We start from the raw sequence: 23,328 nt of genomic DNA on the forward strand, positions 1-23,328 counted from the left end.
TGCTATTACAGCAGCACTTCGGGACTGCGAGATTCCCTACCGTTGGGGATTCCCGGTTAAGCTGCTAGTTCATTACGAATCCTCTTCGTATGTTATTTCTTCAGTGGATGCTGGTGTTAAACTGCTGGCAGAATGGGATATATCTATAACCACAGGCACATCTAGATCTTCAAAAAACGCTGTACCCGATTGATCATATGCACGTGAGATTATGTGTAATTTTTGAAGTATTGATAGATGCAGAGATTAATATGAGGAACATGAGGGTGCTGATAGGGAAAAGAACATAAGGGCGCTAAGACGGAGAAGAACATGAGGGTGCTGAGAGGGAGCAGAACATGAGGATGCTGAGGGGGAGAAGAACATTAGGGCTCCGTGAGGGAAAAGAACATGAGGGCACTGAGAGGAAAAAGAGCACGATCGCGCTGAGAGGGAGAAGAACATGAGAATGCTGTGAGGAAGAAGAACATGAGGGCACTGAGTGGCTTATAAAAATGTATGTGTCAGACATCCTGGAGGGGTAGGAAGACAGGGTGTGTGGTATAAGATTGACAGATTTAAAATAGAATCCGCAGCAATCACCAGGCCAAGCTCTTTTTGTGTGTCAGAATCCTTGTGTAGTGCACTTCTTCGTTAAATCAGCTAATTGAGAGAAATACCACAAGACCGACCATCACTTGTGTGTTCCAATATTTCTCTGAGCTTCAATGCGTGTTATACAGTTTTATAGGTTTTTTTACAAGCAGGATGATCTTACAGTACAACATATGTAATCTTTAAAAAAATATAACATTCATTATTTTGTGACAGTTCATTACTGAGAGCCCATCAATTATACAATTGTTCCTCATTATTTCTTATCTATCTTAGAAAGGAGTAAAGCATAGAACTAAAGGTGGGTACACACCTGACAGATATATCTGCAGATGATGGTCGTTCATACACACTGAATGGCCATCATCTGTGTTTTGCTGCGGGTCCCGGCGACCAGGGTGTGTGTCGGGGGCGTGTCCTGTCCCCCTTCTCGCGGCTGCCGCTGTGTGTGTACGGGCGGTCTGCAGACATATCTGTCCATCGGCTGCAGCACAGCCAATGCGATATGTCGGTGAACGTCGGCGGGTACACACTGCCCGACGGGCAGCAGATACATTGGGTGATCAATTGATCAGCCAATGTATCTGTCAGTGTGTACCCAGCTTAAGGAGTGACCTTGTGTTGTTATCTCTTTGTACATTCCAAACTTTTAAGCCTATGAAGGTCATTATAACCTTTTTTCTCAACTCAATTCACAGCTTACTATACACTTTATGAATAACTCAAAGGCATAGACCATTCTGTTACAAGATGGAGTCTTCATGTGGATAGCTTAAGAATCAGATCTGATTTCTCAAATTAGTCAGTAATTAGATAGACAATGTCTAGGTAGACACTAGATGTTAGACAGACAATAGGTTGACAGGGACAAAATGTCAACATGTACAGTAAGAAGGTCCATTTTTCGTGTCGACCTTTTGACCATGTCGGCCGTTTGTACGTGTCAACCTTCGTACATGTCAACCTTTAGTGTGTTGACCTTTTGTCCCTGTCGACCTATTTACTCTCTAACATCTGGTGTCTATTTAGACATTGTCTATCTAAAGGGGCCTATCCATTAGACGACTTTTTAAACAATCCGACCAAAACCAGGAGGCTTTGGATGCATTGTTCAGAAAGTCGTGTAATGAATAGCCTGCAAGGACCAGCGATGCGCGTACACACTGCGTCCTTGCTGACTCCGACTATCTGCCGAACATGCTGGTCCACCTGACGACGCTCGTCGGGTTCCACATGTTCGCAGATAGGGAGGTCGGTCTCCTGCACTGAATGACGTTCAGTTTTTCAGGTCGTGTAATGGATTGGCCCCTTAACTACTGTCTATCTACAGTCCAGGAACCCAGGAAGACACATGCAGGAGATGTGGGATATTCTACATTTTATATGCAACTCCTTTGGTACATTGTAGATTAAATGTGTAAAAAGATAAATAAACATGGAAACTAAACGTATAAAGTGAATTCAGTTGAAGAAAAAAATGCCAATAACACCACAATGTGCTAATATATATAAGAATGTAATTGCAGTAAAATATATACAAATTATACAAATTGGATACTAACATTGTTATTAAGTATGTGAGGATAAAGATCTAGATAGTATAACAACATGAGTGGTTCCCATGTGACAAAAAATATTTACATGTGCTGAGCAACATAATAAAGAGACATATAACATACAACCTGTATAAAATCATGTATATAATAGTGATATAGTAACATTGTGCTACTGCCATACACTGTAAGAATAGTCACAGGATACTGAGAGTCCCCTCTGTGCTGGGGTCCCTGATCTGTAGAATAGTGATATTAATATACACATCCTAATAGTACCGTGCTGATAGGTATTGTCGGCCATTTTCTTGTAGTGCGGCTTGGTGACTATTTCTATGGAGAGATACTGTACTTTGTTTCCGTGGGATAACACAGACGCTGTCCTGTGACCAGAAGAATGTGCATGTTGTCTGACTGGTAACAATCTTATCACTAGAGTAAAACTGTATGTTCTTATTAGAGTATTGTAATAAGGAAGATGGTGGCGGCCATTTTGTTATAGTCTCACAGGCAGCGTTGATGTTACCTTTTCTACTGTATCTCCCGCCTGAAACACGTGACGCTACGGAGGGGGCGGGGCCACACACAGAGGCAGGTGACTGGGTGGATGGGGTGCCATAGTGTCCACTCCCAGTGACCGTGAGTTGCTGCTCATGTTGTTTACATCCTCGACTCCCCACGACAGAGATTTCCCCCCCGATAATGGAAGTGAGACGGGAGCTAGGCAGAGGTAATATTGCGTAATACATGTTATTGCTATATAGGGGGAGAGGGGATTGTGCAGTGATATATGATGATGTATAACACAGCTCCCAGCACCCACTGATATGTGGTGTTATTATTATATAGGGGAGAGGGCACTGTACAGTGATATATGATGGGGAATAACACAGCTCCCAGCACACGCTATGTGGTATTAATATATATAGGGGAGAGGGGACTGTACAGTGATATATGATGGGGAAGCACACGCTATGTGGTATTATTATTATATAGGGGAGAGGGCACTGTACAATGATATATGATGGGGATAACATAGCTCCCAGCACACACTGATATGTGGTATTATTATATATAGGGGAGAGGGGACTGTAAAGTGATATATGATGGGTGATAACACAGCTCCCAGCACATGCTGATATGTGGTATTATTATTATATAGGGGAGAGGAGACGGTACAGTGATATATGATGAGGGGATAACAGCTCCCAGCACACACTGATATGTGGTATTATTATATAGGGGAGAGGGGACTGTACAGTGATATATGATGAGGGGATAACACAGCTCCCAGCACACACTGATATGTGGTATTATGGAATCGGTATGTAATACCGACAAATGGGATCCAGGCAGTCATAATCCCGACGCCTGGATCCCGACAGGGTTAACATACCGACACTTGATGGTCAGTATGCTAACCCTCCCCCTAACCTAACTTTCCCTCCCTGGTGCCTGAACCTAACCTCCCCCCTGGTGCCTGAACCTTACCTCCCCCCTGGTGCCTGAACCTAACCTCCTCCCTAGTGCCTAAACCTAACCTCCCCCTCCCCGCGCCGCACCCTAAACCTAACCCTCCCCCCTAGTGCCTAAACCTAACCTCCCCCTTCCCGCGCCAGACCCTAACCCTAACCCTCCCCCCGTAGTGCCTAACCCCCCCCCCCCCACTACTTACCTTCGGCATCCTGGCAGGCAGGATGCTGGCGTCGGTATCTGACCGGCGTCTGTATTCTGATGCCAGTATTGTAAGCGTCGGCATCCCCGCCGCCGGGATGCCAAACGCATACCATTATTATTATGTAGGGGGAGAGGGGACTGTACAGTGATATATGATGGGGGATAACACACCGACCAACACACACTGATATGTGGTATTATTATTATATAGAGGAGAGGGGACTGTACAGTGATATATGATGGGGGATAACAGCTCCCAGCACACACTGATATGTGGTATTATTATTATATAGAGAAGTGTGTACAGTGATATATGATGAGGGGAATAACATAGCTCCAAGCACACACTGATATTAGGGCGATTCCATGGGGACCCCTTACTTATTCTTGCTGCCTCTCTACTTGGGGACACATGCTGCACATGGCTAATATCCATGCACCCCCCATAAGTGTCGAAGGTACCCAGTTGGTTTTAGTGAGGAAGCATGCAACCAGCTTAGCTGAGATTTCAGGGTCTCTGGAACCCCAGCTAAGCTGGTTGCATGCTTCCTCACTAAAACCCACCTGGTCTCTCACTCTGTAGTAGTCCCCAGTCCCGGTGGCTAGTGTAGGATGCAGACCCCAGTCCCGGTGGCTAGTGTAGGATGCAGACCCCAGTCCCAGTGGCTTGTGTAGAAAGCAGACCCCAGTCCCAGTGGCTAGTGTAGAAAGCAGACCCCAGTACAGTCTGGCTAATTGAAATAGTAGGTGTATAAAAAAAATCAGACCACAATTTATTTGGCTATTATGCAAAGTAGATTGCAGTGCTTTTGACTAGTGTAAAGTGCAGACCCCATTCATGGTGGCTTGTTTAAAAAAACAGACTTCTATGGTCCTGGCTTTTGTAAAAATAAGACTACAAAGAACAAAATTATGTTTTGTTCTTTTGGTGCTTGTGGTTTTTAAATTTAATCAGGACTATATAGTTTTAATTTTGAACTGCATTCTGGTAATAGTCACTGCCCTCCTCTTCTTCCGAGTACAGAAATAAACAGATGCACTGAGTTTTTTACTATAGTGTTTATTCTAGCACCCTGTACCTGTCACAAGCCGTGCAGTTCCTATTTCCTGCCTGGGGTGTTGCTCTCTGTTCTGGTCCTTCTAGCACACTCCGGTCTGTCTCTCAGCAGTTTGTTGCATCAGCTGAGTGTGCTAGAAACACCAGAGCAGAGAGCGACACCCCAGGCAGGATAGGAGGAAATGCACAGATTGTGACAGGTACAGGGTGCTAGAATGAACACTACTATATATATATATATATATATGTGTGTAACATAATTCTAACACCTACAGAAATTGTCTTGAAATTAAACTTTAGAAACCTAATGTATTTGAACATTAACAGGAATGTATATGGATCACTGGAAGGAGGATCCCACCCACTTCTACATACTCCACTACCTCAACAGTCCCCGTCTCTATTAGGGCTGCTTCCAGAAACTTCCCGTGCTGTTTTCCCAACCGAATCCGCCCCCGTTAAGGCGCATATTCAATTTGAAGCGAAAAGTCGGAGGTCGGACTTTTCGCCATCATCGCTGTTTTTCCAGGGGATAAAGTATCGGGCGCGTGCCCGCTTATCCCCGTATTCAATTACGAATCGGCGAAAACGGGACCCAGCGGAAAGGTAAGTATCGAAAGTCCTGTCACTTTTTGGGGAAATCAGCCTGTCATCCCCCAAAAGATGTTCTGACATTGGAGATCACTATGAGTACCCCCGAATTGGCCTGCTGAAAGTAATTGGGGTTTTTAAATAGCTGCGGCAGGTGCATAAATGGGTCTTTGAAGAAGGGTTGAAGAATAGCATTTGGCTTTATTTATTTTTTTAAATAACTAGTCCCATCAAATTTAGGGTACATGACAATGGGTGCAAGCTTATTTTTACATCTCTAAAGTGATTTTTTTTTAAAATCCACCTGCCGCAACCACACGCATTCTAGAAAACACCTGCCGCATACTTGGGACCCCCCTGAGTCAATTTCGCTAGTTTTTAAGTTTGTCCCCCAACTTTTTTGTTTTTGCCCCCAAAATGAAAACACTTTTTTTGGGGTGTCCTATGCTTATTTAAAAAAATATATATATATACGGATTTCTTTAAAGGGACAATCCAAAGGCTGCAGGGTATTTTTTTTAATTCTACACCTCAAAACCCCAATTCTGTACTTTTTTCGCCCCCTATGCAGTGGTGAAAACTTATCCCCGTTTTTTAATAAAGACTTTTCGCACCTGCAAAAAATCTTTGAAATTGAATATGGGGATAAGTTAAAATGGCAAAAATGACGTCATGGGCGATAAATTATCGCCGATAACGGACTTTTCACCCAAAATTGAATATGGCCCATAATGTCTGATTGTCTTAAAGACATTTTAGCTGACAATTTATGCCCAGCACTATAATGATGTCCGTGTGTAAGCTTGGTCTGGTGTAGTGTCGGGGTAGCAGCATACAATGCTATGTGTTATAGTGTGACTATATGGGTGTGCGCTGACAGTGTGACGGACTCCATCTCTCTCAGTCGGGTCATTGCTGTCTCCAGCACTACAAATGAAAGCTTCCTCTACTGCTCTCCCCAGGAGATCGCCCCAGTTATTCTCAGTCCTGTTATATACAGTAACCAGTGGTTTATCTTATTAATGAATTTGATAGCAGAAAAGAGCCAACCGAGCCATCTAAGGAAACAGCAGCTGTCTATGGTAAGGAGTGATCATTGCTTAGATAAATAAATATCAAAATGTATATTAATGTTTATTGCAAAAATATTTAAACGACTAACAAATTAAAAACACAATATAAGCTGCTAGTGCAAGTCAAACCTATCCTCAGAATATATAGCTGGCGACCATTAAATCTGAGAATATTACCAGATAGATAAGGAACACATTGTCCCAAGAGCAGCAATAATTAGGAAAGAGCCAGGGAAATTCCTATAGTGAGTTGTATTCAAATCGGAACCATCACATGGTCCATCCGGCATAATTGAAAAATCTTAGATTATTGACTGATGTGACCGTGTAGCAGGTGCACAGTGGGAGTTGTCCTGTGTGTCAGGAGGACTGAGCAGGGCCCAGAGCCCCATCACGGTGCCTTCACCTCACTCACTGATACATGACAGACACAATGACCAGAAGATCCTGGGACTCACCAACAAGATCATTCAGCTGCTGACTGGAGAGGTGACTGCTGGGGATGGGACATTATACAGTAACACCAGGGGATGTGTCTGGGTGATGACTGTATCATTGTGTGTGTCAGGTTCCTATAAGGTGTGAGGACGTCACTGTCTATTTCTCCATGGAGGAGTGGGAGTATATAGAGGAACACAGGGGTCTGTACAAGGACGTGATGATGGAGAATCACCGGCCCCTCACATCACTGGGTAAGACAAGACTGTCACTTACTGTAATGGGGAGAGCAGCTATGGGGTCACCTATATACACATTATCTGATAATCATATATATACGGTGTAATCAGTCACTGTGTGTCTCCTACAGATGGGGCCAATAACAGGAATATCGCAGAGAGATGTCCCCGTCCTCTTTATACCCAGGATAATACAGAGGAGAATCACAGTGTCCTACAAGGGGATCAGGTAGGTGGGATTTAAGGTCTCACCAAATACCAGAAAAAACTGTGCGCGTCTCATACACTAACATTCTACTATTATTGCATAGAGTAGCTATCCTTGTACAACCTAATTCTACCTCTTTTTATAAGGGCTCTCACATTTTATATAAATAGTAGACAAAGCATATTTGCATGTAACCCAACAATTATACATTATACTTTGAGTTTCTCTTCTCATTTGCTACTGTTAATGATATTAGAGTTTTGCATTCATTTAATGGGGGACACTGGGACTGTGGGTTTAAGGTGAAATGCAGGAGCCTGAGCACCAAGGAGTTAACTTCTTTTTCAACAACAACAGCAGCACAGGCTCCTCCTCCCCTACACCCAGCCTGTTTTTCTTGGTGCCTTCAGGAATAGGGCACGGTTTCTTAGGGCTGCCGCTGACTTCTCCATCACCCCCTCCGGCGGCCGGTGCGCTGACAACGGATGCACTGTCACCAGCCACCTCCTACAGCACAAGGGAACAGCCGCGGCTGGACTCTGGGGCAGGTAAATGGCTCCTCACTTTGTGGGGTGCCGGGTTAGCTGGGGGGTGAGTCGCCAGCGATTCTGGTCAGCAGGTTTTCAGTTCTCTCTGTGCGACCGCCTAGACCACCAGGGACATTACGGCAATGGGGGCTCATATTAAGTGGCATGTTCCTGGGGTTGGCCAGCAGGGGGTGGAGCCTTGCTCTATTCTCTCCACCCCCATTCTTTGGCGTGTTTCCACTTCCGGGCTCACTGCCAAGGGCTGTTCTCTCCTCCCACTCCATGCTGAGCAGCCATATTGCAGCACAGAGCAGCCCGCCTGCACGGAGAGAGGACCTCCTGCCCCCCTATACCTCACTCTTTTGTGCTGCCAGGTTTTTTCCTTATCCCCTTCTTCGCCTATTGGTGTGGATGGCTGGGACTATTGTGCCTGTTTTGTCTATCTACTGTATGACCACTTGAACTGTATGATTGTGTCTCTTAGTTCAGCTACTTACTTTACTAGCAGCACTATTAGTTAAGCTACATTACCACTGATCGTTTAGGTGTGTTTATTGTTTTCTTATTAGATTATTGCTATAAAAAGAACTTTTATTGTCTGTATTTTCCTAGTTGCACATTGTGATATTCTGTGTACACTCAGGTTACTGTTAACTTAGAGAATACATTACTCTCTGCCTTGTTAATCGGTTTAGACGTCTGTTATTTTTCTCACTGTGCCTACTTATTCGTCTATTTGTAGTCACTATACTGTACTTGGGGCCTACAGTAGCTTATTTCCAGTAGACCACTTATTCCTGGTCTCTCAGTTCAGTGCTCTTGCCACCATGCACACACACATACATCCATCATTTAGCAGTGTACTGTTTGTCTTCATTTACAGAGACTGTCTTCCAAGTAAACCTCCCTAAAGGCTTTCTGGGAGAGGGGTGCATCTACATTTGCAAAACCTGCAAAGAAAATTATTCATGCTCGGCTCAGGATCACACTGCCATTTGTGACCGGTGTTCTGCAGAGGCACAGGACGCGTCTTTCTCGGAGGTGGTAACCCCACAAGAACCTGTGTGGGCAGCCTCCTTATCATTTGCCATGAGGGAGATGACGACACAGCTAGCAGCTTCCCGGACGGCTCCACCTTCAACTGTGGCTTCCGGCAGACCCCTGCTATCATCGTCTCAGCCTGTCCTTGGGGACCAGCAACTGACCCTCAGCGTGAGTTCAAGGGGTCCAGGGTTTGGTCTTCAGGTCTTCAGCTATCTGTTGCACAAGCTGGAGCCATCGGTTCACCGCAAGGCATCCCAAAGATGGAGTTCCTTTGAGGTTATGATTCCCAGTCTGTCAACTCTTCAGAAGAGGGTTAGTTATCCTAGACGTCGGAGGTGGATTCCGTTTCAGCTCACGACAAGCACATCGCTCAAGTTGACGTTGATGCTTAGGTCAATGCGGTTAAGTCCACCTTATTAAGGATTTGGATGCCTCTCCGACTTTGGAAGTGACCCTTTCCAAACGAAAGAAGAAGGAGCTGACTGTTTCCCCCCCCCCCCCCTCTGCTCAACTTGAGGGTATTTTGGCGGAAGCCTGGTTGCATCCTAATACAAAGCTCTAGCACGAATCTCATCCTTTTATCCTTTTCTGCCTGAGGAGTGGAAGAAGTGGGAATCACCTCCCCCAGTGAATGCCCACATTACTCGGTTGGTGAAGTCAACCTCACTTCCGATCCCCATTGTGGCCTCTCTCAAGGACCCCATGGACAAGATATTAGAAAATTGCTTTAAATGTATTTTTACGCCCAGCTCTTGCTTCGGCATGGGTTGCCAAGTCCTTGGTCGCTGGTCAAATTCCCTGGAGAAAGGATCGCTCTGGATCTCGTCCATCGGAGCTCCTCTCCCTAGTGGCTAATGTCAGGAAGGCTGGGTCTTATTTGGACGAGGCCACGATCGATTTAAGAATCCTATCCTCAAAGGTGTCGGCTTCCTTCGTGCACTATGGCTTCATCTTTGGAAAGCGGACAGTGAGTCCAAGAAGGCTCTACAGGCTCTCCCCTTCTCTAGTGAGGTTCTCTTTGGCCCTGAACTGGATACGATTGTAGCCACAGTAAAGGCGTCCAAGACTGCTTGTCTTCCATCCGCAGCTCCAAGGTCCAAAGGATTCTCCTATCGCCCACAGGGAAAGGTGAAAGGTCAGCCTTCTTATAGAGTTTAAGGATCTTTCTCCAAAAGCTCCAAATCCAGAGGCTGTCGACAAGCCCCTAAACCAGCTGATAAGCCTGCAGCATGACTGGGTGGGTCCCCACCTGGGATTTCCCAGTGTGAGCGTCCGTCTTCTACATTTTGCAGAAGCTTGGCTGGAAACAACCTCAGACACCTGGGTAAGGGGCATCGTGTCTCAAGGTTATATTTGAACTTTCAGGAACGCCCTCCAGGTCAGTTCTTTTTTCCACTGGGTTACCAGTCGACAAGGTGACTGCCCTTCGGACTTCAATCAGGACTCTCTTGACCAGAGGGGGACAGGTTTCTATTCGAATATGTTCATTGTTTCAAAACCCGACTGCTCCTTTAGGCCCATCCTCAACTTGAAAACACTCAACCTGTTGCTCAAAGTTCCTAGATTCAAAATGGAGTCCCTTTGCTCTATCATGCAGGATCTGGGCCTTCGTCTAGCTTCCCTGAAGGTACAGGTGTTGGCGCTCTCTGTATTATTTCACCGCAGAATAGCTTGTTTGCCTGGTATTCAGACTTTTCTGCAAGGGGCCCATCACATTCAGCCACCATTCGTCCACCCGATGACTCCATGGGGGTTGTCTTTGGTTTTTAGAGTTCTGAAAAAAATCTTACCATGCACCTTTCCTTGTGTTCCATCCTGACTGTGCTGTTCTCCACACACATGTCTGAACTATCTCCCTAGGGTAGTATCATGCTTGCATATCAACCAGGAGATGCTGGTTCCTTCCCTTTCAACCTCAAATTCTTCTGATTCAATGCTGGACGTTGTCCGGGTTCTTCACCCTTATCTTGATCGGACCAAGGATATATGGAAGTTGGACTCTGTTCGTTTTTATGACTGACTTCAACAAGCGTCCAACGTTGGCTCGTTGGTTATGCTTTACCATTCGTCACACTTATCTTTTACCAAAAAAGACGGTCCCGCCTTCAGTGAAGGCTTATTCCACTAGATCTGTGGGGGCTTCCTGGGGGGTCTCCGTGGTGCCTCTGAAGAGCAGCTTTGTAAGGCGACCATGTGGTCCTCTGCCAACACTTTCATTAATTTTAACATATTTGACACCTTCACCTCTGGCGGTGCAGCTTTTGGACGTCTGGTTCTTAACGCAGCACAGGAGCGTTCCCTCCTTTTTAAGGGATGGCTTTGGGATGTTGCACAGTCCAAGTGTACCCCATTGGATGAGTGAAAAAAGGGGATTTTTTAGTTTAGCCTGTAAAATCTTTTTTTCAGAGTGTATGGCGGACATGGGGCACCCACCCGCTTGCTCCTGGCTGGCTGGGAGTTTCATGGTTCTGACATCTGGTTCCTAGACAATTGGTGTGTCTGATTGATTGTGTATGTGTGCTGACTTTTTCCCCTTCTCCATTCCTGTTCCTTGGGTTGTTAAGAATAACTCTCTTCAGGCAGGGTGTACGGAGGGAGGAGCCTGTGCTGTTGCTGTTGCAAAAGAAGTTTACTTTATGGTGCCCAGGCTCCTGCATCTCACCCTACACCCACAGTCCCAGTGTCCCCCATGGACTCAGAAAAAAGGATTTTACAGGTAAGACAAAAATCCCATTTTCTTACAGTGCTGTTTTATTGGTTTGTTTAGGGTGAAGCTCTGAATATTATTAAGGTAGAGAATATCAAGGGAGAAGAAGAAAAGTATACAGGTGGTGTCCTGGCGTATAAGGAGGAGCAAATCCCTACAAATATCAGCACAGGTGAGTGATAAATACTAAGTACAGAGAAGAGTCCCATATTCTCCTTGTTCTATCACTACAGTAATATCTTATCCTACACCTTCCTCTGTCACTACAGCAAATCTCTTATCCTTATCTTATCTCTTATCCTACACCCTCCTGTCACTACAGCAATCTCTTAATCCTACACCCTCCTCTGTCATTACAGCAATCTCTTATCCTACACCCTCCTCTGTCACTACAGCAATCTCTTATCCTACACCCCCTCTGTCACTACAGCAATCTCTTATCCTACACCCCCCTCTGTCACTGCAGCTATCTCTAATACTACAACCTCCACTGTCATTACAGACTAATGAAGACACAGTATTTGCCCAATGGAGTCAGAAGCCACAACCTCTCCTCCCCCACCCACATTGTGTCACTGTGTGTTAGCAGCCCAGAGATCTGACCAGTTTCCTCCCTACACTCTCTGGTGTGTCTTATACATCAGGAGCCATCAGCCGCTATTAGACTCCTGCTCTCCTCCTCACATCATGTCACTGTGTGTTACCAGCCTCCTCCCCACACTCTCTGGTGTATCTCATACATCAGGAGCCATCAGCCCCTATTATACACCTGCTCTCCTCCTCACATCATGTCACTTTGTGTTACCAGCCCAGAGATCTTACCAGTCTCCTTCCCACACTCTGGTGTATCTCATACATCAGGAGCCATCAGCCCCTATTATACACCTGCTCTCCTCCTCACATCATGTCACTGTGTGTTACCAGCCCGGAGATATGACCAGTCTCCTCCCCACACTCTCTGGTGTATCTCATACATCAGGAGCCATCAGCCCCTATTATACACCTGCTCTCCTCCTCACATCATGTCACTTTGTGTTACCAGCCCAGAGATCTTACCAGTCTCCTTCCCACACTCCGGTGTATCTCATACATCAGGAGACATCAGCCCCTATTATACTCCTGCTCTCCTCCTCACATCATGTCACTGTGTGTTACCAGCCCAGAGATCTTACCAGTCTCCTTCCCACACTCTCTGGTGTATCTCATACATCAGGAGCCATCAGCCCCTATTATATTCCTGCTCTCCTCCTCACATCATGCCACTGTGTGTTACCAGCCCAGAGATCTGACCAGTCTCCTTCCCACACTCTGGTGAATCTCATATAGCATAAATCAGGAGCCATTAGGGTTGGATATGAGCTGGAAGGTAGATAAGACCCTGTGTAAGAGTGTTCACGTTTTAGAGAGGGAGGTGTGTAGAGGGACCATTAGCTGTAATGGGATTAAAATAAGAGCTCTTCAACAACCTCTTGGTATTTTAAAGATGATTCCATGTCTGGTTCATTTATCACTCATTTTGATGTTCTATGTGTTTGTCAGACACTTATCTATGGTACGTCTAGAGTTTCTGTTGATGCTGTCATAAATTGTTACAAATTTGAATCAAGTTTTTGGAGAGACTTTATCAGCTTCACAATGGTCTCAGATAGTCTTAATAATGTACAATGTCTCCATCAGTAGTAAGGTGGGAGATACCAGTACACACCTCTCTCTATACAGCGAGTTATACATTACTAAGGTGCTGCCCATAACTTTTCCTCTGCCTTGCCACACTGCTATAGACATAGACCCTAGAACAGGGGTAGGCAATGTGTGGCACTCCACCTGCTGTGTGGCACTCCAACTACACATCCCAGCATGCCCTGCCACAGTTTTACTTTAAGATCATGTTAACACTATGGCAGGGCATGGTGAGGTGGGTAGTTCCACAGCAGGTGGAGTGCCACAGATTTCCAACCCCGGCCCTAGAAATACACTGTTCATATATATTTTTGGGGTATATCATAGAATCACTGTTTGTAGGCCTTTATCCCCTTATTTAAAGGCTTCATTGTGTTGATATTCCCATTGATTGTGTATTGCAGTATTACGGTAGCATTAAGGGTAGACCATATAAGTGATGTCTCCTTATGTACTTAATAGATATAGCACAGGGATTACTTAGGTTACTGTACACAGCATTTATCAGATGATAAATACATGGTTTATATGCAATTGTTACTGTGTGTCTCCTACAGATGGAGCCAATAACAGAGATACCCCAGAGAGATGTCCCCGTCCTCTTTATTCCCAGGATGATACAGAGGAGAATCACAGTGTCCTACAGGAGGATCAGGTAGGTGGGATTTATGGACTTACCAAATGTCAGAATATCAGTGACTGTCATTATATGTTCTGTAGAGAAGCTGCATGTGCGTTATACACTGATGTCATTTATTCACATTAAATAGAAGAATATTAGACATTACTTAAGTGTTATTTTATTGATTATGGGTAGGGGGAATACTTGACTGATTTTAAAGTAGAAGATATAAAAGAGGAAGAAGAGACGTATGTGATGGGTGATCAGCAGTGTAAGGAGGAGGAAATCCCTACAGCTATAAGCACAGGTGAGTAATAATCACTAAGTACAGAACAGTCACATATTCTCCTTGTTCTGTCACTACAGCAATCTCTTATCCTACACCCTCCTCTGTCACTACAGCAATCTCTTATCCTACATCCCCCTCTGTCACTACAGCAATCTCTTATCCTACACTCTCCTCTGTCACTACAGCAATCTCTTATCCTACACTCTCCTCTGTCACTACAGCAATCTCTTATCCTACACTCTCCTCTGTCACTACAGCAATCTCTTATCCTACATCCTCCTCTGTCACTACAGCAATCTCTTATCCTACACCATCCAATCTCTTATCCTACACCCTTTTCTGTCACTACAGCACACTCTTATCCTACACCCTTTTCTGTCACTACAGCAACCTCTTATCCTACACCCTACTCTGCCACTACAGCAATCTCTTATCCTACTGCTATGAATCCCAGGGAGATTCTTTTCAGAAGGCTAGTGCAGTTATTACCCTGGGCCGTAGGTGCTAGACAAAGGTGTAGATCTGGCAGTCGCGTAGTAGCCTTGAGGGCTGGAGGTGCTTGGCAAGATGGCGACCTAATGGTCACGGAGCAGCCTTGAGGGCTGGAGATGCTTGGCAAGATGGTGACCTGATGGTCATGGAGCAACCTTGAGGGCTGGAGGTACTTGGCAAGATGGTGGCAAGATTGTGACCTGCTGTCACGGAGCAGCCTTGAGGGCTGGAGGTATCCCGAGAAGCAGGGCAGCGGAGATACCCTTGGTAAACAATATACTCCACTTCAGACGCTGCACTGCGGTTATTGCCACCAGGATGGTGCAGGAATGTGATGGCTGAAGAAGCAGCACTGTGGTAAATGCCGCCGGGGTGATGCGGCAATTGTGATAACTGAAGTCGCTGTACTGCGGTAAATGCCGCCGGGATGGTGCGGCAGTGGAGAGATAAGGTGTACACACACTGCGGAGGTGGTTGCGGTGTAAGGCTGGAAACCCTCGGACACAGCAGTGCGCACTGTGCCGCTGGAATATGACACAGCACTTGGAAGGCTGGAAGCACTCTGCAGCGGAGATAGCCGCGATGTTATGCTGGAACCTCACACGCTGCAATGCGGTTAATGCTGCTGAGATGTTATTCGACAGGAGACATGACAGACTCAGGACTGGAGACGCTGATAATCACAATGAGAGATACCAACTCTATGGAACCGGAAACACGTGGAAGACGCTATCACCGGCATCTGAGCAACGCACCAGCAGGACAGAAAAAGTAGGAAGAACCAGTCCTCTCCCGGCAGGGATGACGTACAGCCCGATGGGAGGACTTCATGAGTTGACAGCGTGGCGTCTCCGTCTCCCGGCAATAGGCCTAAGAGAATCGCCAGGAGCACCGTTGTCCAACAAGACGAGGCGGCGGCTTGTGACAGTACCCCCTTCCTTGAAGAGTGATTAAGGAACCCCTAGACCGAGGTTTGTTGGGAAAGTTCTGGAAAAATTTCCTTATCATGGGAGGAGCATGTAAAGCTCTCTCGGGAACCCAGGAGCGCTCCTCTGGCCTGCACCTTTTCTAGTGAGCCAGGAACTGAAGACTCCCACGTGACAATCTGGAATCCAGGATCTTTTCATTAAAAAAAACTCTTGATGCCCCCGGATGAGGACAGGTGAAGGTCTAACTGGCCGCCTGGCACCGAACCTGGAATAAGAAAATACTGGCTTGAGCAGAGAGCAGTGTTATTGATTTTAAGGGTGTTGGGCAACTTGAGACGGAAGGCCACCGGATTAATCTGGGAGATGATTCTAAAAGGCCCTATAAGTTTAGGGCCCAACTTCTGAGATCGTTGGCGGATGTTAATATTTTTAGATGATAACCAGACCAGTTCTCCCACCTTGAAATTGAATGGCTTCCGATGTTTATCCGCTCATGTCTTAGAGCGACAGGATATCTTGATGAGACATTGGCGAACCTTCCTCCAAACAGACCGGAGTCTACAGACTGATGTAGAGGAAGGAGTTCCGGTTGCGACCGTCTCAAAGGAGTTAACTCTAGGGTGCAGCCCAGAATTACAGAAGAACGGTGAAACAGAGGATGATGAGTGGCAGGAATTATTGAAGGCAAATTCTGCAACAGGAAGAAGGGAAATACAATCAGCCTGGTATTTTGAGATGAAGCATCGGAGATACTGCTCCAAGGACTGGTTTACCCGCTCAGTCTGTCCATTTGCTGCGGATGGTATCCGGAGGATAGACTGAGGTTGACGCCAAAGGCTGAATAAAAAATCTTCCAGTAGCATATCACAAATTGGGTCCCTTGGCCCGAAACAATATCAGCAGGTAGACCATGGAGTCTAAAGATATGTTGCATGAAAAGAGAAGATAATTCTTTAGCCGAAGGCAGTTTGGTGAGTGGGACGAAATGAGCCATTTCTACTTCAGGGTCCATAGGGTATCCACAGGATACCTTGGGGTATAGGTGTGACGTCAGTCGCAGGGCACCAAAGAGTTAAGCTTTCAGCCTCCCAGGATGCACTAGGTCCCCCTCCTATACCCCGCCCCCAGGCCAAGGCACCTCAGTTTAGTTTGGTGCCCGGCCGGAGTCGGGTGCACCTGTTGGAGTGGGGGCTAGAAGAGCCCCTGAAGCTTATTCTTCATGCAGCTGTGGCTGCACAACTGGATGTACAGCATGGACAGTCAGTCCTGACGTCCATGCTGTCTTCCCTACACCCCGCCGGTACTGATCCGGGGATGCTGGTGGGCGTCTGGGGTCACAGCTAGCGGTGACCCCAGATGCTCCGGACCATGGCCGGATTCAAGGGGGACAGAGGTAAGCAGCGGGGTCCCGCGGTGGGTCCCCGCTGATCACATGGTCCTAAGTCCCCAGGCAGGGGGCTCCCTGGGGACTGGCTGCAGCGTGGAGCCAGGCGACCAACCTGCGCTTCCACTACCCCCTGGGACAGCGGACCGCAGCAGAGCGGTAGCGCTGCGGCGTCCCAGGGGTTAAATGCATGCCAGGGGAGCGCGCCTTCCCTGTCTCACAGCCGGCGCCTCCCCCGCTGCACACAGCCCTCTCTGCATGCTGCCGACTGGTCCTGTGGCAGCGCTCCTCCCCCAGGCCAGCCTCCTCTCTGCTCCTCGGCGGCCATCTTCTCCAGAACGCATGGTGAACGCTGCTGGAAGCGCTGGACGGAAGCATCGTGGTCTGGGTCCCCCCGCATACCTCTCCTCCGCTGTGGTCAGGTCTGTGTATGCAGCGCTGTGTCCTACCAGGCCCTGTGTCTGTGTAGTTGAGTGATCAGCGCTGTTAGTGCAGGAATTGTTATTTCTCTGCATTGTATGTGACTGTGCTAGCGCTGCTGCCTGTAATCTTTTCTTCATCTAAACTGTCAGCTTTATTACTGTCCCTGTTCCTTCTGCTAAAGCCCTTGCGGTGCGGTGCTGCAGGGTGGTCTCTCGCCTATTTAATACTTAATTGGTGAGAGAGGTCACATACGTGGTGCCATCATGTCTGAAAGTGATTTTCCCCTCCGGCTACAGTGTACCACGTGCAAAGTACCGTTAGCGGAGGGGGAGGGTAGCGCGGAGGGCCTTTGCCGGCAGTGTTTGTCCATGGCGCGGCCTATTACGGTTACAGCACCGGTACAGGAGCCGCCCTGGGCTTGTTTCGCTCAGGCGTTAACAGCTTTAGTGGGCCAGTTAGCTCCGCAGCCCGCGTTTACTCCGATGGGTTTGTCCCAGCAGTCTGTGGTGTCGTCACCCATGCAGGGGTTCCCACGACAATTGGTGGTACCCCACAGTCTCCCTATTTCCCCGCTCCCGGGTTCTCAGGAGCCAGCGTGGGTTAACTCCCTGACGAGTTCTGTACAGCACTTGTCGGATGTGTTGCAAGGGGAGTCTGTGATGCGGTCTCATAAAAGGCCGGTGGCGTCTCTGTCCGCTCCTTATGAGGATGACGAAGGGACGTCTGATGATGGGGAGATTCTAGATCCTTACGATCAGGAACCTCTCCATACTAAGGACGCTGATGCTAAGTCCAAAGTATATATTCCTGGACTTATTCGGGCGGTCCGCACAGCCTTGGTGATTGAGGACGAAGTTCCCCCAGCGGCTAAATCTAAGTATGCCTTTTTCAAAGATGTGAAGGGCGATGCCACAGTCTTTCCTCTTTCGGGTCAGTTGGTGGACCATTTAGAGGAGGCGTGGAAACAACCTGGCAAAAGATACCAGCCGCAGAGACGCCTGGCGGTGGCTTATCCGTTCGCGGATAATTATTTTGCGAAGTGGGAATCCCCTCCACAGGTGGATTCTCACGTGACCCGTCTTGTCCGTAGTGCCACATTGCCGATGCCATCCATGTCCTCCCTTAAGGATGCTACGGACCGCAAGGTAGAAATCTGCCTGAAGTCCGCTTATTCCCTTGCAGGGGGGGCAGCACGGCCGGCTATGGCCATTTGCTGGGTTGCCAGAGCGATGGAGCGCTGGGCGGATTCATTAGAGGCTTCTTTTGAATCCGACTGTCCGGCCGATCAGGCGGAGTTGATTGGCAATCTCCGTGATTCGGCCACCTACATCAACGAGGCGGCTCTAGACATTAGTACTCTGGTGTCTAGAATTCCTTCAGCAGCGGTAGCTGCTCGTCGCACCTTGTGGCCTACATCAACGAGGCTGCGATCCTGGAAGGCGGACGCAGATTCCAAGAAAGGTCTGGAAGCGTTACCGTTTACCGGAGAAGTTCTCTTCGGTCCGGATCTGGATAAGATTGTGGCCACGCTGGCGGCAGCCAAATCTGCCTGTCTCCCGTCGGCCGCTGCTCCTTCTGGTTCGGGACCATCGTCCTTTCGGTCATCTAGGGCCCAGGGCAGGCCCAAACCACAGTCGTTTCCTCGACAGGCTGGCCCTAAGAAATCGGTCAAGCCCCGGAAGCAGGCATGGAGTACCAGACGTCCGGCCCCCAAGCCAGATGACAAGCCTGCGGCCTGACGGTCCGGGCCTCCCTTTGGGGGATCCCAGGGTGGGAGGCCGCCTGCTACAGTTCGCCCAGTGTTGGTCGACCACTACGACAGACACTTGGGTTCTGGAGGTGGTTTCTCACGGATACGCCCTCTCCTTCCGGCACAGACCCCCGGCTCGCTTCTTCACCACGGGTCTCCCATCAGACCGGAACAAGGCTACGGAGCTGCGGAAGGTATTGCACACTATGCTCCAGGCTGGAGTTATAGTGGCGGTTCCATTCTCCCAGAGGGGCCAGGGTTTCTATTCAAATCTATTTTTGGTACAGAAACCCAATGGGTCATATCGTCCGATTCTCAACCTCAAAGCACTCAACAAGTCTTTGCGGGTCCCGAAGTTTCGGATGGAGACCCTACGGTCCATCATTCTGGCGCTGGAACCTGGGGACTACTTGGTGTCATTGGACATACAGGACGCTTACCTGCATGTCCCTATTCTTTGGCGCCATCAACAGTTCCTCAGGTTCGCAATCAGCAGCGACCACTTCCAGTTTCGGGCGTTACCTTTTGGCCTGGCAACAGCACCACGTGTTTTCACCAAGGTGATGGCGGTCATGGCGGCTTCTCTGCGGCTGCAGGGAGTCCGCATGTTGCCGTATTTGGACGACCTGTTATTGGTGGCAGGATCTCCAGAGCTCCTGTTACGCCACTTGGACCTGACCATTGCACTGCTGCAACGGCACGGCTGGCTAATCAACTGGCAGAAGTCCACTCTAATCCCGTCTCGGAGGATTCTGCATCTTGGAGCCTTATTGGACTCGGGACAGCAAAGGATCTTCGTGACGGAGGACAAGATCTCTGCTTTACAGTCAAGGGTGCGCAGTTGTCTGCACAGCCGCCGGGTGTCCTTACACTCGGCGATGAGGTTACTGGGCTCCATGGTGTCGGTGTTCGACATGGTGGAATACGCCCAGTTTCACTCCAGACCTCTGCAGCACCTGATCCTGTCCAAGTGGAACGGGCTGACTCAGTCTCTGAAGTCCCAGACGATTGTGCTCACCCAGGAGGTTCGCCTGTCCCTTACGTGGTGGTTACAGACGACCCACCTCAACAAGGGACGTCCGTTCTGGGTTCCAAATTGGGTCCTGTTGACAACGGACGCCAGTCTTCGGGGCTGGGGAGCAGTTTCGGGTCCACACTTGTTCCAGGGCAGGTGGACGCCGACAGAAGCGGAGCTTCCAATAAATATCTTGGAACTCCGTGCGGTCTTCAATGCTCTCCAGCAGGCACAGCGGTTTCTCCAGGGTCGCCCGGTGCAGGTCCAGTCGGACAACGCTACCACCGTGGCCTACATAAACAGGCAAGGAGGAACTCTCAGTCGGGCGGCTCTCGTAGAGGTCTCTCGGATCCTGGTTTGGGCGGAGCGCAATCTTCCGGCCATATCAGCGGTCTTCATCCCGGGAGTGCTCAATTGGGAGGCGGACTTTCTAAGTCGCCAGGACGTTCATCCGGGGGAATGGTCCCTGCACCCGGACGTTTTTCAACTACTGGTGGACAGGTGGGGTCTTCCAGAAATCGACCTCATGGCGTCCCGGCACAACAACAAGTTGCCGGTGTACGGGTCTCGCACAAGAGACGAAGGGGCGTCTCTGGTGGATGCTCTGTCCGTCCGGTGGACGTTCCGGTTCGCATACCTGTTCCCTCCGGTCTCCCTTCTTCCACGGGTAATCCGGAAATTCAAACAGGAAGGAGGGACGCTCCTGTTGATAGCTCCCGCGTGGCCCAGACGGCACTGGTTCTCAGACCTTCAGGGTCTGTCCGTGGACATTCCTCTGCGGTTGCCGCTACGACCGGACCTTCTGTCTCAGGGTCCTTGCCTTCACCCGGACCTGACTCGGCTGTCTTTGACGGCGTGGCTGTTGAGACGGCCATGCTGAGGTCCCGGGGGTTTTCCAGCTCTGTGGTGCGTACCATGTTGCGAGCTCGGAAACCGTCTTCCGCGAGGATATACCATCGCGTGTGGCATACGTTCTTCCAGTGGTGTCGACCGAGAGGTTATGCACCGCGGGAGTTTCGTCTGTCTCGGATTCTCGCCTTCCTGCAAGCGGGACTAGATCATGGGCTTCGCCTTGCTTCTTTGAAGGTACAGGTTTCGGCCCTATCTGTCTGGTTTCACCGTAGGATTGCTACAATCCCGGATGTGCGCACCTTTATGCAGGGTGTTCTCCGCATTCAGCCGCCCTTTGTTCCACCTGTGGCGCCTTGGGATTTGGCTGTGGTCCTGAGGGCTCTCCAAGGACCGCCGTTTGAACCACTGGGCTCAGTGGATCTTAAATGGCTAACAGCTAAGACTGTTTTCCTTCTGGCCATTGCTTCGGCCAGACGTGTTTCTGAGTTAGGGGCTCTTTCTTGTAGACCCCCTTTCTTGGTTTTTTATGGGAACAGGGCAGTGCTCCGCACTCGGCCCGAGTTTCTTCCCAAAGTTGTTTCCCAGTTTCATATTAACGAGGAAATAGTTGTTCCGGCCTTTAACTCACCGGGTCTTTCCGTGGGTGAGGCCTCTTTGGATGTTGTGCGGGCCTTAAGGACTTATGTTGACCGCACTTCTTCGTTTAGGAAGTCGGACGCTTTGTTTGTCCTCTTTGGCTTCCGTAAAAAGGGTTGGCCTGCTTCAAAGCAAACTTTGGCAGCCTGGATCCGTATGGCTATTTTTGAAGCTTATCTTCATGAAGGCCTACCGGTCCCTCCTTCTCTGAAGGCTCATTCCACTAGGTCTGTGGGTCCTTCGTGGGCAGCTCGACGTGGTGCCTCGGCAGTTCAGATCTGCAAGGCTGCTACGTGGTCTTCTGTCCATACCTTCGTGAGGTATTACAGGTTTGACACCTTCGCCTCTCAGGATGCTTCCTTCGGGCGGCGGATTCTCCTTTCTGCACAGGAGCGTCCCCACCCTTAAAGGATACTGCTTTGGGACATCCCCAAGGTATCCTGTGGATACCCTATGGACCCTGAAGTAGAAAATATGAGATATGGTAAGAACTTACCCTTGTTATCTCTATTTCTACGAAGTCCATAGGGTTCCACAGGACTCCCGCCCTGTCGCACCTGTGCTGCAGATGGGCTTTGCTCTGGTCACCGGTTTTCCGTCTCCCTCTGGTGAGAATGTGATTCTTGTATGTGTCCAGATCTTTGTTCTCTCTCTTCCTTCTCCTCCTCCGGCCTATGGCTTGGTAACTAACTGAGGTGCCTTGGCCTGGGGGCGGGGTATAGGAGGGGGACCTAGTGCATCCTGGGAGGCTGAAAGCTTAACTCTTTGGTGCCCTGCGACTGACGTCACACCTATACCCCAAGGTATCCTGTGGAACCCTATGGACTTCGTAGAAATAGAGATAACAAGGGTAAGTTCTTACCATATCTCATATTTTTGCTAAAACGTTCAACAACTGTCCAGATGACCGAACAACAAGAGGAAGATGGAAGATCCACAATTAAATCCATGGCGATCTGGGTCCAGGGCTTTGAAGGAGTAGGAAGAGGAAATAGAAGACCGGGAGGAACAGTACGAGGAGCTTTGTTCCGAGCACAAATGTCGCAGGCCGACACAAATTCACGGACATCTTGGGGACCATGGATTGACACCAAACAGAGCGAGATATTATCTCAGTAGTTTTGGCGATACCCGGATGACCAACTGCCTTGGATGAATGGAAATCCAACTGGAAGGCCTTACGAAATCTCTCAGACACAAACAACACTCTCGGAGGCATCTCAGATGGAGCTTCAGACTGACAGCCATTGAGAGAATCCACTAAACTCCTGGTCAAGGCTAAATGGAACTTGGAAGTGGGAACAATAGTTTCTTCGAAGACCGTGAGAGGCTGAATGGGTTGAAAACTACGTGACAGTGCATCCGCTTCGGGATTCTTGGAGCCGGGATGAAACAAAATAACGTAGTTGAAGCGAGTAAAGAACATCGCCCACCGCACCTGTCTGGCGTTTAACTCTTAGCGGTCTCAATATAGGACAAGTTTTTATGATCTGTTAGCATGGTGATAATATGATTCGCTCCTTCCAGCCAGTGCCTCCAGCCTTCGAA

The 23,328-nt window shown here is 48.5% G+C and overlaps 1 protein-coding gene across 1 annotated transcript in view; it reads left to right on the plus strand.

The window, feature by feature from the left end:
- The window catches only part of LOC148500781 (uncharacterized), a 114,758-nt gene that overhangs the window by 36,334 nt on the left and 55,096 nt on the right, over positions 1 to 23,328 (plus strand). Inside the window, exons 11-16 of the mRNA XM_088451430.1 lie at positions 6,377 to 6,554; positions 7,120 to 7,237; positions 7,354 to 7,451; positions 11,769 to 11,880; positions 13,946 to 14,043; positions 14,206 to 14,317. Coding sequence (XP_088307556.1) covers positions 6,377 to 6,554; positions 7,120 to 7,237; positions 7,354 to 7,451; positions 11,769 to 11,880; positions 13,946 to 14,043; positions 14,206 to 14,317 — 716 coding nt within the window. The remainder of the gene's footprint in view (positions 1 to 6,376; positions 6,555 to 7,119; positions 7,238 to 7,353; positions 7,452 to 11,768; positions 11,881 to 13,945; positions 14,044 to 14,205; positions 14,318 to 23,328) is intronic.

This window comes from Taudactylus pleione, unplaced genomic scaffold (assembly GCF_031769625.1).
Source record: "Taudactylus pleione unplaced genomic scaffold, aTauple2 ptg000547l, whole genome shotgun sequence".
Taxonomy (NCBI): Eukaryota; Metazoa; Chordata; class Amphibia; order Anura; family Myobatrachidae; genus Taudactylus; species Taudactylus pleione.